This window comes from Gymnogyps californianus, chromosome 4, assembly GCF_018139145.2.
Source record: "Gymnogyps californianus isolate 813 chromosome 4, ASM1813914v2, whole genome shotgun sequence".
NCBI lineage: Eukaryota > Metazoa > Chordata > Aves > Accipitriformes > Cathartidae > Gymnogyps > Gymnogyps californianus.
This window is the reverse complement of record NC_059474.1, coordinates 49,343,295-49,359,524: the sequence shown is the minus strand read 5'-3', so window position 1 is coordinate 49,359,524 and position 16,230 is coordinate 49,343,295. Positions and strand designations below refer to the sequence as shown.

Below are 16,230 nucleotides of genomic sequence, written 5' to 3'. Positions count from 1 at the left end.
TTCTTCTTTCTTTTTTTTTTTTTCTTTTGTGTTGGTTTCAAATGCAGTAACTAGTTTCCAAACTATATTTTATTAGAATTTTTTTTTGCATTCTCATTCATCTCATTTAATAATTCAAGGTGCTTTGGACTAATGCTGAGTATTGTGTCCCTGAGGGGCGAGTCATACATCCTGCTCAGCTTAAGAGTTTCCAAAGTGTCTCTGAAAAACTTCCAACTGAACTGGAAGGGCCTGGTTCAAGATGGGTGGCAGGTTAATGGAGAGGGATCCCTCTTTACGAATGATTCCTCCTGGAGTAACAGGAAAATGGAGGGAGTATTCACACCAGCCCTGTGCGATGCGACTTCTGTGAGATTCCTCTGCCTCAGGCCTGAAGGAAGGGAACTCTGAAGTCTAGCAGCGCTAGTGCAGCACAGAAAAAGGGGGCCGTGGCTTTACATGCCTTTGACCTATAGAGGCTTCTATTCACCATTATGCAAAAGGGATTGGCGCCATGCCAATGGCATACCAGACTTTGGGAAGACTGGTATCAGCGGCTGAGCAGGTGGATCTGCTACAGGTTTTGTCACTGCTTCCATTGAGTAAGGAGAGCTGGAAAAGGACCAAAGGAAATCATCTAATCCAAAGCCTCCATGTCATGGAGTCCTTTGCATAAAGATGCCAGATTATGGTATGAAATAGGATTTTGGTCCCATGCTGAACATGCAGTACATAACAAGATTATGTGCCACGGGAGTGAAAATTTCTTAGTCTTTAAGTTGCTTCCTGTAATTCTTTTCTGTGGTTCAGAGCCTCAGACTTATATTTGAGTGCTTTTGTATTTAATTTGTGTTTATTTTTATTACACAAGTTATATATAAATTTATATACTTAAAAGTGTATATCCACCTGTTTATTTAAATGTATTTCTATGTATACACATTTTATAGGTATGTTTAATGTATGTTACTGAAATAGGTTGATTTTGTTCTTTGTTTCCTTTATCAGTTTGCTGAAAGCAGTCAGAAAAAAGAGGCTTTACAAAAAAGCATTGAGAAATCAAAAATTGGACGTGAAGATACTGTAAGTTGCTTTGGGGGGGAAGGCATTCCTACCAGAAAATAGGGCTACAAGTATGCATGGTTTGTAAATACTAATGCAGTCGTTGGAAATCCATTAAGAATTGTAAATACTGGAGATGAGAAAGGGACAGGAAAAAAATCAGATATTAGATTATTCCTTAGTTGATCACACACTAATGAGTAAAATATTGACAACTGGCTGAGAAAATGTGTGACTGCCTGAAGTCTGGTAATCTTCCAGGCTTTTTCAGATTTAAAGATATCTTAAAACTTGAACTACCCAGAGATGTGTACCAAAGTTGCCAATGGTTCCTGAACTGCCAAATCTAGTAACTGCAAACTTAGGTGTTGGGGGTCTTATTTTTTTTAATCTTATTTATAATGTAGATTTCTAAATTACTATTCTGAGCAGCCATGTAAGCTTGGTGAAGCTGAGTTCTTTGCATGCTGAAGCTGTTAACACTGCAAAATAATATTTAGGCTTCATATTTACTATACATATGAAGTAGCATATTAGTTAGAAACACTTCATATGGTATTCTAAGTTGCTGATTTGTTTTCAGATGCTCAGTCTAAAGTGGTTTAAACGTCCAATAAATAAATGCATAAACAGGAACGGCCAGAAGCTTTCAGGTGGAACTGAATTTTGTAGGAAAGTGCCAAATCTTAGAATCCAAAATATTTTATAGAAACGCTCTGGGTTTGACTGTAATCAGGGAATCACAGGCAGGTTTCTCACGCAGTTGTGCTTGTCAGGTTTCCAAATGGACTGTTTGAGACTTGGGCTTCTCCATCACGTGGCCCGCCCTAGTCACAAGAAGCTATTGGTCCTGGAAATCCTGTTCTGGCTGATGCTTCCAACATTTTTGTTCTGGATTTTACATCAGGAAGAAGTCCCGAGAAATCTAGATCATGATATAGGTCTCTGAGCAGCTGGCCTCCATACCCCAGCATCTGGAAGCTTTTGATTTCCAGTCTGCATTTTCAGAACGTGCTGAATCCAGACTGTTGGCAAAAGCACTAGGAATATGGAAGTTTGGGAAAAAACAAAACAAAACACCTCAGACTGCTGGGCTGCCGAGGAGATTGCCATTGGCTAAAAACCTAATGGTTTACAAACTCATGCTATCTGGCTTTTTTAGGCTACCTAGTGCCCTAGCCTGAGTTCTTTGAATATCAGCCAGTTACAGTGTTTGGCTGTAACTACAGACTGAATTAGAAGTACTTGCTGAGTTTGCTATGGGAGAGCTCATGTTGAGTCAGTGTCTGCAGATCCTTATTGATCAATAGAATATTTGAGGTCGATATTGTATGCTCTCCCAGCAAAGACTACCATGTCATAAATATCTGAATTTATTTTTGAGACCACTGCTCTTAAATGGTGTGGAAAAAAGAAGGAGAAAAATAAATTCAGAGGGTGTTTGTACACAGCATCCCGATTTGTGGAAGCGTGAATGGTAGGTTTTTCTGTAATGCTGTCTTTAATTACAAGATTAGCATTCCTAAATACTGTTTAACCTTTAAGCCCAACAATTAAGAGATCTGTTTGGAGTTTGTCAAACAATGTCGAGCTCAAAGGTTGTAGAAAATTATTCTTTTGTTTATCCATTTTGGCCTTAATTTTTTTTCCTTCCAGCTTGTACTCGATATCATTTAGTGTCACTGAGAGTTTTGTGCGTGCATAAAATACTCAACTGGTTCATTGACAGAAAGCAGTAGTGAAAATGGCTTTTAAGTTTACATCTTTTCATTTTTTGAAAAATGTTCTGTGCAATAATTACTGATTTTTATTTTTGTATTTTTTTATATCTCCCAACATACTTTGAATCCTCAGGCGGAACGTGCAGGTCTAATAGAGGAACTTGCTGCCCTTCGGCAGAAAAAAGAACAGCTAAAGGCAGAAATAGACAAATACAGAGAATGTGATCCAGACGTTGTTGAAGAAATGCGTAAGTTGTATACTTTTTGAAGTGAACTTTTGCACTAAAAGGTCTGCACTTCTTTAGCTTAAAGTCTGGTATGCAGAGATAAGCCAAAGAATAGCTGCTTTTCTTCTTAAAGCTGTAAGCAGTACAATACAGGTACACTGACCATTTCTTTTCATGTTCTGTTGTATTATATAAGGGGGTTTTTATTGATATTTACTCTGCCGGCAACTGAGCAGTTAACAAACAATCCTGAAATTGAAATACTCTGATGCACTAGAATTAATATCAGGACCATTCTTTCTCGAACCATATTAATTCTGTAACTTCTGAGTGTGCTGAACCCTAGAATGTGTGTAGGAAGAGTAGTCTCTAGCTCCCATTTACCTTCAGTTCCATGCTGGCAGAAGAGGTATCTTTCTACTTACTTTGTCTTGTGTATTTAGAACATAAGCATTTCATTAGAGACACTTAATTGTCACTTATACGTAAGTATGGTATGTTGACTTACACTGTTTGTACTTACTGTTTGTACAGTCTCTGACATGCTGGGTTTTGGTTGGAGTTTCTAATTCTGATGGAATATGAGGAATGATGAGTGACTTTAATACTTAATACAGAATTTGGCACTGAAATGTACTTAATATTCTGACCCTTAGCATGAAAAATGAAAAGCATGCATGAAATTTTATTGAATTTTCTCTACTTCAACTTTCATGTTTTATTTATTAGGCTCTTACGTTGCTACCCAAACACCACTGCGTATTCAGTTGCTGTAATGCCAAAATGCCATTACAGAGTGATGAGGAACAGGCACAGACCAGATATCTGACTGAATCTTTCTCTTTTCTTATTCTTCTAACAAAGTCCACAGCTTTAGAAATGTGCTGAGAGAAAGCCAGGAACATAAACAGAATTGACAGCACACCCCAAAATTGGACAGATATTATTTATTTTGAGGGGCTGTGACAATTTTTGTCAGCTGTGTTATCTTTCCCCAAGGATGCAGTGGTATGCCAGGGAATAAGCAATCTTGAGACCTGAAGTTAGTTACTGTGCTGTAAATCCCTCGCTGTGTGCTCTCCTGAGGACAAGTAACAGACACATTCCAGCTGATTCCAGCTGTAAAAATGAATGAGGTTAGGCAGATACCGACAGCAGAGGGATTCGTAGTGCCAGGTATTTTAACTGCTGAGATACCCTTATTTTAAGTGTTGCAGAATGATTTGAGGAGCCTCTCTTTTGAAGCAGTCGCAGTGAGCGTGTTCCTAAATACTAGGCACAAGGGGGCAAATCACAGCATGAATGCTAGGGCAAACTGCATTAGCTGGCAACACAGAGACTAATATCCTGAAAAGAGGGAAAGGGAAAAAAATGTAATCGTTAGTTACTTCAGGCATGCCGCCGCCCCCCGCCCCCCCCCCCCCCCCCCCCCCCCCCGTGTGTGTGTGTGTGTGTGCGCGCGCGCGCGCGCCATGTGAGCTTCTGCAATGGAGAGATGAGCATTTAAGGGAGCTGGTGAGGTTAGCCTTGTTGGGCTACCTGTAGGATTCCCAGGGGAATATGCACTAGTGTTTCGAAAATAATTTGTCCCTGACCTTCAGTTAAAAAGTTTCTGCTTCGTTATATGTTTTGTCAGTCATTGTTGCACTGGCAGTGCGCATTGTTGCTGGCAATGTATAAATGAATAAATGGTGATGTCAATTTTGGGGACTTAATGTCTTTGTCAAAGCTGAATGGAATTTTACAGGCTTTAAGGGGAAAAAAAAAAAAGGTTGCGGGGCATTTCTCTCGTTCCAGAGTGTGGGGAAGTGCAAAGGCAAAACAAGATGCAGGAAGTTATGGGTTTTAGTATGAGAAGGCAATAAAGAATCTCAAGCAATGGAAGGTGTTCAGCTAGACATGAAAGTTACTGCCGCTGTTTCACAGAATAACCTTATAATCAAAGTTACTGGTTCATAGATTTTAAAGCATTTTCAAACTGCACGTGAGTGATATGATTTTCTATTAGCTGTACAATTTAGATAACATAATCCTTGTGATCATTTTCAGTTAGATCGCCTGAGCAGATTACTAACTCTAAATTACCTTATTTCAATTTTAAGTCAGAAATCAGAGATGGCTGTTATGTTATATAATTGCACTCTTTAAGAGTTGGATTGTTCAATATAATATGTTTTGTAATGGGCAGTTGTCACTTTCTACATTTGGGTTTTCCCTCTTCTTCCTTAATGACTTCAACCTGTAAGGAAATCTTTCTGATGCTTAGTATAAAATTTCACTCTATTAATTTCCCATCCAATATCATAGAGCTGCCTTGATTTTTGTTGTGGTATTTTAGGGGTGTATCAAATTGTCATCTGATTTCGGTGGCCTTCAGATTTGGTGAATGCTTTGCTATGCCTTTTTAATTGCTCTTCCCCTCAAAGGAGTATTGCAGAAACAAACCTATTGTACAGCGATAAGCCTCGTTAAAACACACACACACTAATTCCAGGGCCAAAACAAAGTTTGGATGATTCATAGCAAATATCTGAAGACTCAACTAAACTCTGTTTTTTGCTGACTTCACTGCTTGTCCTTTTAATATCAGTAACAAATGTTTTGCTATATGTTTTGGCTTAATTTCCTTGGCTTTTGTATTAGAGAGCTGAAGTATAAACTCTAGTGTAAACACTTCTAACGTTTACAGCATTTGAACGCAGAATTTCGGTATTTGTATGTAACCATTAACTACAGTAAATAGCAGAAGAAACAAGATTTAGGGACTGGCCACTAGAGGAAGCTACATAATAGTCTGGTCTTGTGGATATATTTGGATAATTCCATTTTACAGGTAGGGTATTGTAAAGACATATCTAGAATTGCAAAATATATGGATTTCTTCTAACGATCACTGCAGTTCAGTGGTTGAAGCTTGTCTTTGCCACTTGGAAATGTTGTTTAAGCTGTCTTGTATGAGTTAGGATTGAGTAATAAATTCTTCCTCAACATTAAAGGCAGTAAAACTGACAACAGTCATCGGAAGTAACAAATAATAAATACTGGGATTTTATACTTCTCTGTTAAACTTGTAATCCTGCTTCAGCTGGCAGAGGACAGAGCCCTTGTTTCTCAGCTTTGGGACAGATTTTTGTAGACTGGAGGATGTTCTCATGGGAAGCAGCCATTGTAGAGAAGAGATTCTCTGGTCCTCCAGGAGAAGGGCTTGTATGACATAACATATATGTATGCAAAGTTGGATACATGTGATGCTGCTAGATTCCCTAAAGATTATGACAGAGGACAAAGGCATGGAGAATGCAAGCTTTCAATAGGTCATAATTTATCCAGACTTTCATAAGGCCAACAAAAAAAGCTCCACGTAACATCAAGATTAATCTGCTGCAGAAGTTTAATTCTTTCTGCCTGCCAGAGAGAGATGTTAGGGAGCTAATAAAGTTTTTCTGACAATTAATTTTATAGAAGGATTTGTCTGGCAGCCTGAGTGTATAAATGGTACGGATTTTGCTCTGAGTTGTTGGCCAGCTTGTAACTGGAAACAGCTAAACATTTTCAGTGTTCACTGTAAAGTAAACATTTCTAGAATTTCAAACTTCTTGTTCTTGCACTGTAATTAGAGGAATGTTGATTTATACTATATTAAAACATTGTTGGGCCTTAGCTACTTTTTTCACAGTAGCCATGCTTTGGTTACTTTGTGCTTTTGCATAGGACAGTAATCTCAGAAATAGTTACATACTGACTGAAGTAAGTGACTTCCATGTGGTATGATTGCTAATGTTTATGGGGCTTATTTATAAGCCTTTGTCTTAGGCTTTTACCTTTAAAACAGTGATCTGAATGTGTCTAAACAAACTGTATTCTCAAAAATTAGCAAACTGCCAGATACAAAACATGTAATGTAGCAATTTTGGCGTCAACCTTTTTACTTCTACTCTCTTTGTTTATTTTTATCCTGTAGCAAGAGGCATGATTCAAATGGACAGGATTTCAAACCACAAATATCCAGATAGTTATCCTTTTGAATCTCCAGAAGTGTGATCTCAGAGGCATCACTACCAGTCCAGTTCAGGGTTAGATTATTTTGTAAAACTAATATTTACATGGCTGTGTGAAAATAAATTTTGGGAAAATATCCAGACTTTACTGAATACCATGAAAATGTCATGCTATATGTAGTATGTACTTGAAAGTCTTTTTTCATTATAGATGCTTCAAAAATTTCTAATTCTGATGTGTCTAAACACTGAAAATTTCAGCTTGACAAACTATTATGAAGAATTATATCGGGGTATACAGACAGTATGAGAAAATAGTTCTGGTTTACCAGTTTCTTCATTCATCTTAATATCTTGAGGCTGAATGTTGGAAAGGTAATGATGATTTAGCTGTTGGATTTTGTGGGATGCATAGTTTGGGTCTTGGGGTTTTTTTCTGTTTGGGATTTTTTTTGTTGATCACCTAGCTATTACGTTCTGTTATGTTCAAATCAATTTGAAAATGTGTTATGCATACAGATGTATTTAATGTTACAAAAACTTAGTACCAAGTGCTAGATTCTTTTGGGGGTTTCTTACTAATACTGGGAATAGTCCCTGTTCCCAGAGGGGAAACCATAGTGAAGAAATGAAGATTAGACTATCATGGCTAATGGAGAGGCTTTAAAATGAGTTGCATCAGTTTTACTCAAAATTTGTCAAAATGCTGATAATTTACAAAATGGTTTAATGGGTTTTCTTTTATATTTTGTGGCAAAGACTATTGTTCAGAAAATGTATCAGAAAGGTTATTTAAACTAAAGAGCCTTGTCAGTGCTTTCAGTTAATGAACTATTAAGTAGCTATTTTTATAAATGTAAAGATTCGCTTGAAAAAGTGAATGTCTACAAGTAATCTTAAGCCCAGTCTAGGTGCCGCCAAGATCAATAGGGTACAGATAAAGCCTATAGAGAGAGCGGTGGTTTTAATCACCGCTAGATCCAATATGTTCAGTTTGCAATTAAGAGGATGTTTTCTAGCTACTGACCATGAAATACGCACCTGGCATCTGAGAGACAAGCTGTGCTTTTTATGGTTTATGCATCAATACCATTAACAAAGATCTGCAATTAGAAATTAGTCATTCAGTTGAAGTTAGGCTAGTGTGTCCACCCACACTTATGTTAGCCTTAAAGGATTAAACTAAGCTTTCTTTGGAGTGAACCCGACACTTGCTAAAAGTACATAGAAAAATAATAGATTTGAAAGCAAGCACTCCTTTTTTTACTTAGTCTCATTTTTCGGAGAATTGTATATTTAATGTATTCATCTCCTGAAGATCTGGATGAGGATATGACAGGAAATAGACAATGTATGTTCATGTACATAACTTGTGGGCTATCTGCTACTAATAAAAACATAACCACAAAGCCCAGCCCCCCCCTTTTTTTTCCTTTTTTCCTACTTCATTGTGGAGTACCAGAATGTATATAGATGTGCACTAGTAATGAAAGAACACATTTACTCGACTAACTGCATCAAGCAAAGATTTTTTTTTTTTTTTTTTTAATGCTTCCCCCGTTCCCTATACTGTTCTTTTGAATGGCATGTCATTCAGTTGGAAGGTTGGTAAACTAAATTACCTGTTCAAAAGCTATATTAAAAGACAAAGCAAAGTGCTTTACCAAAACAAAATGTAACTGTATTCCTAATTCTTTCTAAAAATTATAAATATACGTGTATGTAATCATAGTTATACATAGTAACAGTAAACATAAATTTTAACTGTTAAGTAAAGTTGAAAAAGGAACAGGGTACTAATGAGTGGAATTACAAATGTATACTTGATCACTGATGCTCCAAGCTCCTTCGGTAATCATAGCAAGTGAGAAGGAATTGCAAGTTCAAGCAGTATTTCTGCTCCTTTATCTTCATCCCTTCCAATTTTCTTTTTATCTTGACAATCAAGGGAGGCTTGTTTGCAGTTCAGTTATTGAAAATGCTGGTCCTTCGACGGAGCAAACACTTGCAGACCAGAATCTGGATGTGATTACTGGAGGCCATAATGTGGTGGTTTAAGGACCTTTCCTGACAAAAGTAGGTTAAAGAGTTCTCACCTTGGCCCTTCATTCCTGTGCTGCAGTTCACCAGTGATAACAGCAAGTTGTCAGCTCGAGTTAGGAACTGATGGTGTGTATATCCTTGTCTTGTGGTGGACTCTCCTGAGGTCTTTGAAATCTCTCTTTCCACCAAACAGTGTGTCTGATGAAGCCTTTCGCCACCTTCTTCAGAAGGCTTTCATACATGTGGTAATTTGTCATGCATCTCCTAGAACTGTCTGTCTTGCGGTAGTTGCCCTGAAGAGCAACCAGGGATCCTCTGACCAACTAGGAGCACATCAGGTGACAAATTTTCAAAGGGCATCTTCCTGAACTCTGCAATGAGTTGAACTGTGTAGAAAATGGATTTGGAAAGAACTGAATGAGAGAGGAACAGAGGTGGGTAAATAGGTGAGCAGCTTCTGGCAGTTCGAAAGAAAGGCGAATATAACAGCCATGAAGAAATAATGAGTGAAGAACCACCAGGACAGACTGGTGCAGTTTAAGATGCATCTGCACATATACTCCTAAGGTGTGAAGCTCAAAGTGAAATGTGGGGCTTTTGACTGAAGCTGGGAAGCTGAAGTTCAGAAGGGTCATTTGGCTTTCAGCAAAAGGCCCTAATTCTCTGCGTTTCAGAGAATTTCTCTGTCTCTGTGTTTGGCCTAAAGTTTGGACTCCAGCTAAGAGGTTACTCTGCAATGAAAAACTGCCCTAAATGTTTAGACACATGCATACTTGTGTTTTTATACCTCAAACACATTCTAGCAAGACTATTCTTCTTGGAGAGTGTCAGCTTAGGCCAACTTGCTTTAAAATGAGGCTACGTTTTAGCTGGTTAAGCAAAAAAAAAAAAAAAAGGAACAAATTTTAAAATAGCTTGTCTTTTGTCAGTGGGGTTTTACTTGGACACTCAGAAAAGAGGCAGTTGGAAGATCAAATCTTTAGCTAACGTATGTAACACCCTGCTTAAATAAACTGGCTACTCTGGCAAGTTACCTTTTCTTGAAATTAAATGAGAACGCTCACAAGGCTTATTTTTGTTCTTTCTGTTTATTTTGTTTCTTATTTGTTTATATTGGAATGGCAGAAAAAATATGTAGGGTGAGAGGCAGACGGGTGAAATATGTGGGAATAATTTTATTGTCTGAGCCAGTAAATCTTTACGGCAAAAGCTGTTGAGCTGCTTAGGAATGGTAGACACTTGATAAAATTTGTGGTGTGGAAAATGGCTACTGATGACTACATTTATGATACTCCTTGATTTAGAAATAAATCGGTAGCAATCCATTTGGCCATGTTTTAAAGCCCTGAAGAGAGCATCAAATGGAAGTAATCTATAGATCATTTATATACGAAACAAAAAGGCTTTTGTGGAGTGATTGTTTTGCTTCTCTCTCCCAGTGTTAGACCTGCTAGGTTAGTTGTGTATGGTACCATTCATTTAGACTGTTTTGATAAAGTTATGGTGATAGTCAAAGGAATTTTTTTAAAAATACTGGTTTATATCTTTTCATGACTTCCATAGGCAAAAGGGGGTCAGGAAAGGTATTGTGGATGTTTAATTCATTGTCTTCAGTGCTAAGTTGCAGGACTGTGAAGTGTAGTCTTCCCTGGCCTTGTTTAAATAAAAATGTGTTGCTGATCTCATATGTTAGGAAATCTCCCATATGTTATGGGATGGTAAGTTATGTTTTCATTATGGGTTTATCTAGAGTAGGACCATATATTATCAGTGTATGTTCCTAATATAGATACCTTGTTCTGTGCTATTTAACTGCAGACATTTTGCAGGGCAGATTGTATGAGTGCAAGACTAATCTTGGCACTGGTGGTGTATTTGAGAGTATTTCCAATGGTTTTTCTCCCCTCCTCACTTTAACATCTTATGAGCTAGTTTCACTGAAGAGAGCAGAGTACCAGAAAAAAATCTGGAACAGAGAACTGATTCAGAAACACCTAGAAGAACACAGAAATTTTGTCTTTGCCACTGTAAGAGACCTTTGTAGATTGGGAGAAGTTTGTCTTTGGTGTTTTGACTCAGTTTTGCATGATACTGTGGTAAGGAAAGCAGGGAAATACAATCCTGATGAAACTGCAGTAGTGTGAATCTCTAACTACTTTATAATTGTACTCAAGGTGTATTCATTAGTAATTCAGTATCAGAAAGGGAGGTAGAATCGCTGACGCTCTATAATAGGGTCCATCGTGTCTGTGCATCTGCTCAGTATTTATACTAATGAGCTGGGTAATAGAATAGAAGATATACTTTTGTTACATTTGCAGATGACAAAACTAGGAGAGACTGCATGGACAAAGGACAAGGTGAGATTTCAAAATGAGTATGACAAATTGCAAAGCTAGTCTAAAAAACACTAAATAAAATTCAGTAGTGGCAAGTGCAAGGACATATACGCATTCAAGGATATTGTGTTACGCAAATGATCTGGAGCAGTTGGTTAAGGGGGGAGGGTTTGAAAAAGATGTCAGGGTTATAGTAGTTTACAGGTTGAATATAAGAGATTCTTGTTGTCAAAAGCAAAATAGTCATACTAAGATACAGAAACAGAAGTATAACCAGCAATGAGATGTATGAAATAATCTTTCTACTCAAGTTGCCATTAGTAAGGCTTCAGCTGTAACCCTGACAGTGTTGGATATCCTATTTGAGAGGTATATAACTAACTAGGGAGAATTCAGAGTAAAGCAAAAAGACCGGACATTGAGCAACCGCATTCTAGGAGAAAAAATTTTACAAAAATAGGGCTCAAAAGAAGATTGTTCCTCATGGGTTTCACATATCTGTATCTCGTTCAAAAAAGGAAAGGAATAGCCTGCTGCTCAGGTTCATGGAGAACTTGGCAATAAGTAATAGCCTTAAATTGCAGGGGAAAAAAAAAGGTTAGATGAAAAACTGTTCTAATGGTAGCAATAATCAAACACAGAACTAGATTGCCTGGGAAGGTTGTAAAAGCTCCAACACTGGAAACCTTAAAAACAGGCTACAAATACTTCAGAAATGGCATAGGTAAAGTTGGACATGCATTGAGTCATGGGTACAGAGACCGGAGGAGCTCCTGCAATGCCTTCCAGACTCTTCTCTGCAACGTCTGTGACATGTGAGGCATGCAGCGGAGTAACATCCTGAACTGGACAAAAACCATAGTGCTCTGGGATGGGCCTCCTTGCGAAATGCAGTTCAGCAGCACAGAAGTTTGCAAGTTCCTTTAGCTGTGCTGTGGGTATGGAGTTTATTAGTAAATGAAGTGGGGAGGGAGGAGTTATCCACTGAAAGAAAAACAAAGTGTTGTTAGGCAGCCCTGAATCAGAAAGTTGGTATGCTTGTTTCCCTTTTGTAAAAACATTGCTTCCCTCTGTTCTTTGGATAAGAATAGATGTATTTTAGTTATGCAACTAAGATTTCAGCGTGGGCTTTCAAGTAGAATACTTGAAAGGTAAATGGTCTTTCTCTGTGGGTACATGACTATAGTAAACTTAAGTGCAAGAGCATGTATTTTGCATAGAGGAATCTTTTGGTAGCAATTCTGACAAATTCTGTTGGACGTTTTTCAAATAGACGCTGTGTACTTCCTGATGAAATTTGACAGTGTGACCTTTTTGTATGGGACAGAGGGAGCTTTTGCTGATGAGACTTGACACTCTTTTCCAAACACACTAAGAAAGATCGCAGATGCTTTAAAAGCATATTCCCAGAGATGTGGATCAGCTTATTAGTAGCTTTACTATGCACTGCCATGTCTCACCATATAGACAAGACTGGCACTGTTATGTATTTGCTCAGGTTTATTTTCAAGCATATGTATACACACACACACACACAGAGCTGTTGCAGGAGAAATGCTAATTTAATTGATTCATATATCAAAATTTCTTGAGTATTTTTCTATCACAAATGGCTTATGTTCTATGCTTTTCAAAACAGTTGTAGATCAGTAGGTAGGATTCATAATCATCAATGCTTTTTCTTGTAGTTCTGAAACTTTGAGAGCCTAAATGTAAAAAGCGATACTCCCTTATTATTTAGTAATATGTCAGTATAAGTAGTTCTATTGAATTTGTGATGTCATTTAAATGAGAAATCATATTTATGCATTGACTTGAATTTAGTCATGAATTCTGAAGCATTGTGACCTGTTGATTAATATCATGGAGATAAGTGTTATGTGGGATACTGGAGTATGGGGGAAGAATGATGTGTTATTTTGGATTCAAAGGAGTTGACAGAATTCTGATGTGCTATCACTCTTCTACACAAGAGCTCTTTATTCTGCTTATAAGAGGAAACACCTCTTTGGGAAGCATGGGGGAAGGTAAAGATTGCATATAGTGTGGAGGTATCTCTGCCTAATACTTGGTTACAAAACATCTTCTAAAGCTGTTCTTGCGATGTTATGAGTTACCCTTTTGACAGTGTTGTAGACTACTTAGTCTCAAGGATACTCAAATATGGACTTTAAAAAAGCCACTTGATCACATCATTGCCATGAGTAGTCTCCAATGGCAAGCTACAGTCTCTTGATCAGTCTCTGGTGTCAGTTTGTGGATGGACATGTCAGTAGGAGTTACTAGGCAATTACCTTTTGTACTCTCTGTGGATGACACGTGTTTAATTTCTATGTTCACCTTCTACCCTGGCCTTTAGAGAGGGGCTCTTTATTTGCATGAGACGTTTTCATTAATGGGAAAGATTTTGGAAACTGTGCATCACAGGATATTGTAATGATGCTTCTCCAGGAGAGGCAGGGAAACACAAATCTGTCACAGTGTGATGATAGCAAGGTAAACAATGTTTCTGGAAAGTGAGGGCAGCCTGTGAGCAGGAGAATGGATAACTCTGCAGAAGGCAATGGATAATCAGAGTCATTGGAAATTCAAGTTCACATACTGTTCTTACAGTAGTTGCCATTTTTCGTATTTAAATTCAGTCTAAGTGGGTGCAGAATTATTACTGCAATTCAAATCCACCTAATGAAATTAATTTACTGTGACCAGTTTCATGAGAGAGATTGGGAATCTTTGGGCTAATAATCCCCACTAGCCCCTGAGAACAGTTGCAGCTGTTCTCTGCATTTCATGCCGAAGAATTGCGATTCACAATGTAAAATTACTCCCTTGCCCACATGCTGAAGACTGCAGTTGTATTTTGCATATATCTGCTAACAATCCCACAGGTTGATGGGTGACTGGCTCCTTGAAAAGGTGCTAGTTCCCTCTGCAGCCATGCACCTTTTAAGTGAGGAAATCCATACAATTTTCTTGTGGCGTTAGTTGTGGTAGGTCAAAACTGGCATCAAACTGTGCCGGTTTTATAAATATAACTAGCTTTTGTTATTCTGTTGAAATAGAGGTTCCTGGACCTGAAAATTTTATTTACACATAAAAACATTACTTACAATAATCCTTAAAGTTACCCTGAAAATGCCAGAGTAGAAGCTAGGAGAGGAAAGCAAGCTACCACTCTTTCTTCATTTCCAAGTTTATAGGTGGTTGTGAGCTAGTTCTGGCTGTTGAGTTTTTGTTTTTTTTTTTTTTTTTTTTTTTTTAGTAAAGCTATTGGAGCTGGAATATATTACCTTTACAGTCCGATTTTTAATACTATTCAGTGACTGCTTCCTTTAGTATTCCTTTAATAATACGTGCAGGACTTAAAAAAACTTTTAGAAAGTACCTGAAAGTAGGTTTGGAAGATGTTTGTGAGGAGATGGTGGTGGTTGTTGCTATCACAATTGTTTTTCACCCATGGAACTGTCTGAAGTCTGATAGAAAGACTTAGTCTCCTGGAGTATATATATTGTGTTGATGAGTCATGTAGTCATCTTCCCCTCCTGTGGAAATATTTGAGGCTTCAACCATTTTTGGCCATTCCATTTTGGAATGCAAATAGGACCTTTAATTCCTCCCCCCTTCCAGGAGAAAAGTGAGCAAATCTGGGGGAAGGAGGAAAAAAGAGAGGAAAGAGGAGGCTGTAGTTCTGCAGTATGCTGAGAATGACTGTAGGGCTTACTGAGTCAGATCAGAAACAATGTGGCCTTACTGTGCTAAGATTTGAGCCAATATATATTGCCAGTTCAGATTTGTTCAGAAACATTGCTGTGTTAATGTTTTGTGCTGCTGGCCTTCGCTCCTGACCAGGTGCTGTCCGTTTGCTTTAGAAGGATTTTTACTGCACCTCCTACAGCTGCCCACACACCCTTTTGTCAGCTCTGTCTCCTGGTCTGCTCCTGAATCCGTGTGGGTCGCTGGTAGAATGTCACTCACCTGCATTAAAAAGCATGTTTCCAACCCTCCCTCACTTTCTTTATAGACATTGACTGCTGCTGGACCTTCCTTTGGCTACCTTTGCTTTCCTCTAAGGGGATACAGGGGATTGTTCCTGTGATAACGACAATCCCAGATGCTTAGGACAATGGTTCAGTTCCCAGAATCTGGGCTTTTTGAGTTCCCTGCAGTTCTCCAGAGGTACCGGGGGTTGAGGGAAGAAGAGACTTCCATAAGGACTGGTCAAAACTAACTCTTTGACGCTTAGCCTTTCACTGTTTAGGGCATATTTCCAGGTGTGTTTTGCTAACAGAACAGACTAGTGTTGCAAGCCATGCTCCTCCCGAGCCTTGCATTGCTGTACACACAGTGGTTGCTTTTGTTCAGTTCAGGAGAGAAAATGCAAGCTTCCATTTTCCTGCTTAGAAAATGCCAAGTGTGCCTGAAATTGGTCAGCGGAGGATATAGGTGTGTGCCTCAGCCAAGTGAATGACTTGTATCCTGCAGGCATGGGAGCAGGCAAGTCTATTGATGCAGTCACACAAATTGGTAAAATAAATATGTAATGTCCAGAACAAATGGATTATTCTGTTGCTTCCAGACAGCAATTGTATATATTGTCAGCCTATATGCAGATGTATAGATATAACATAGAGCGTAACTAGGGCCTAATAGTGGTAATGAGAACATCTGGAAGCATCTGGAACATATGTTGCCTCCTGTATTGCTCACCTCTTCTGCACATTTGGTCCTTTCATTGTCTTGCACAGCTTCTGTACTGGAGCACTATTTAGTAGCTGCTAAAAATCAAGTTCTGATAGAGGAGCTCTGGTCAGCAGGAGGATCAGCAAGACTCCAGCCGAGCTTGGGAGCCAATGGTTGTGGT

At 38.4% G+C, this 16,230-nt stretch overlaps 1 protein-coding gene across 2 annotated transcripts in view; it reads left to right on the top strand.

Moving 5' to 3' along the window:
- The window catches only part of MND1 (meiotic nuclear divisions 1), a 51,604-nt gene that overhangs the window by 22,894 nt on the left and 12,480 nt on the right, over positions 1-16,230 (top strand). For both annotated transcript variants that reach the window (XM_050896509.1, XM_050896510.1), the window contains exons 5-6: positions 988-1,062; positions 2,896-3,010. In XM_050896509.1, coding sequence (XP_050752466.1) covers positions 988-1,062; positions 2,896-3,010 — 190 coding nt within the window. The remainder of the gene's footprint in view (positions 1-987; positions 1,063-2,895; positions 3,011-16,230) is intronic.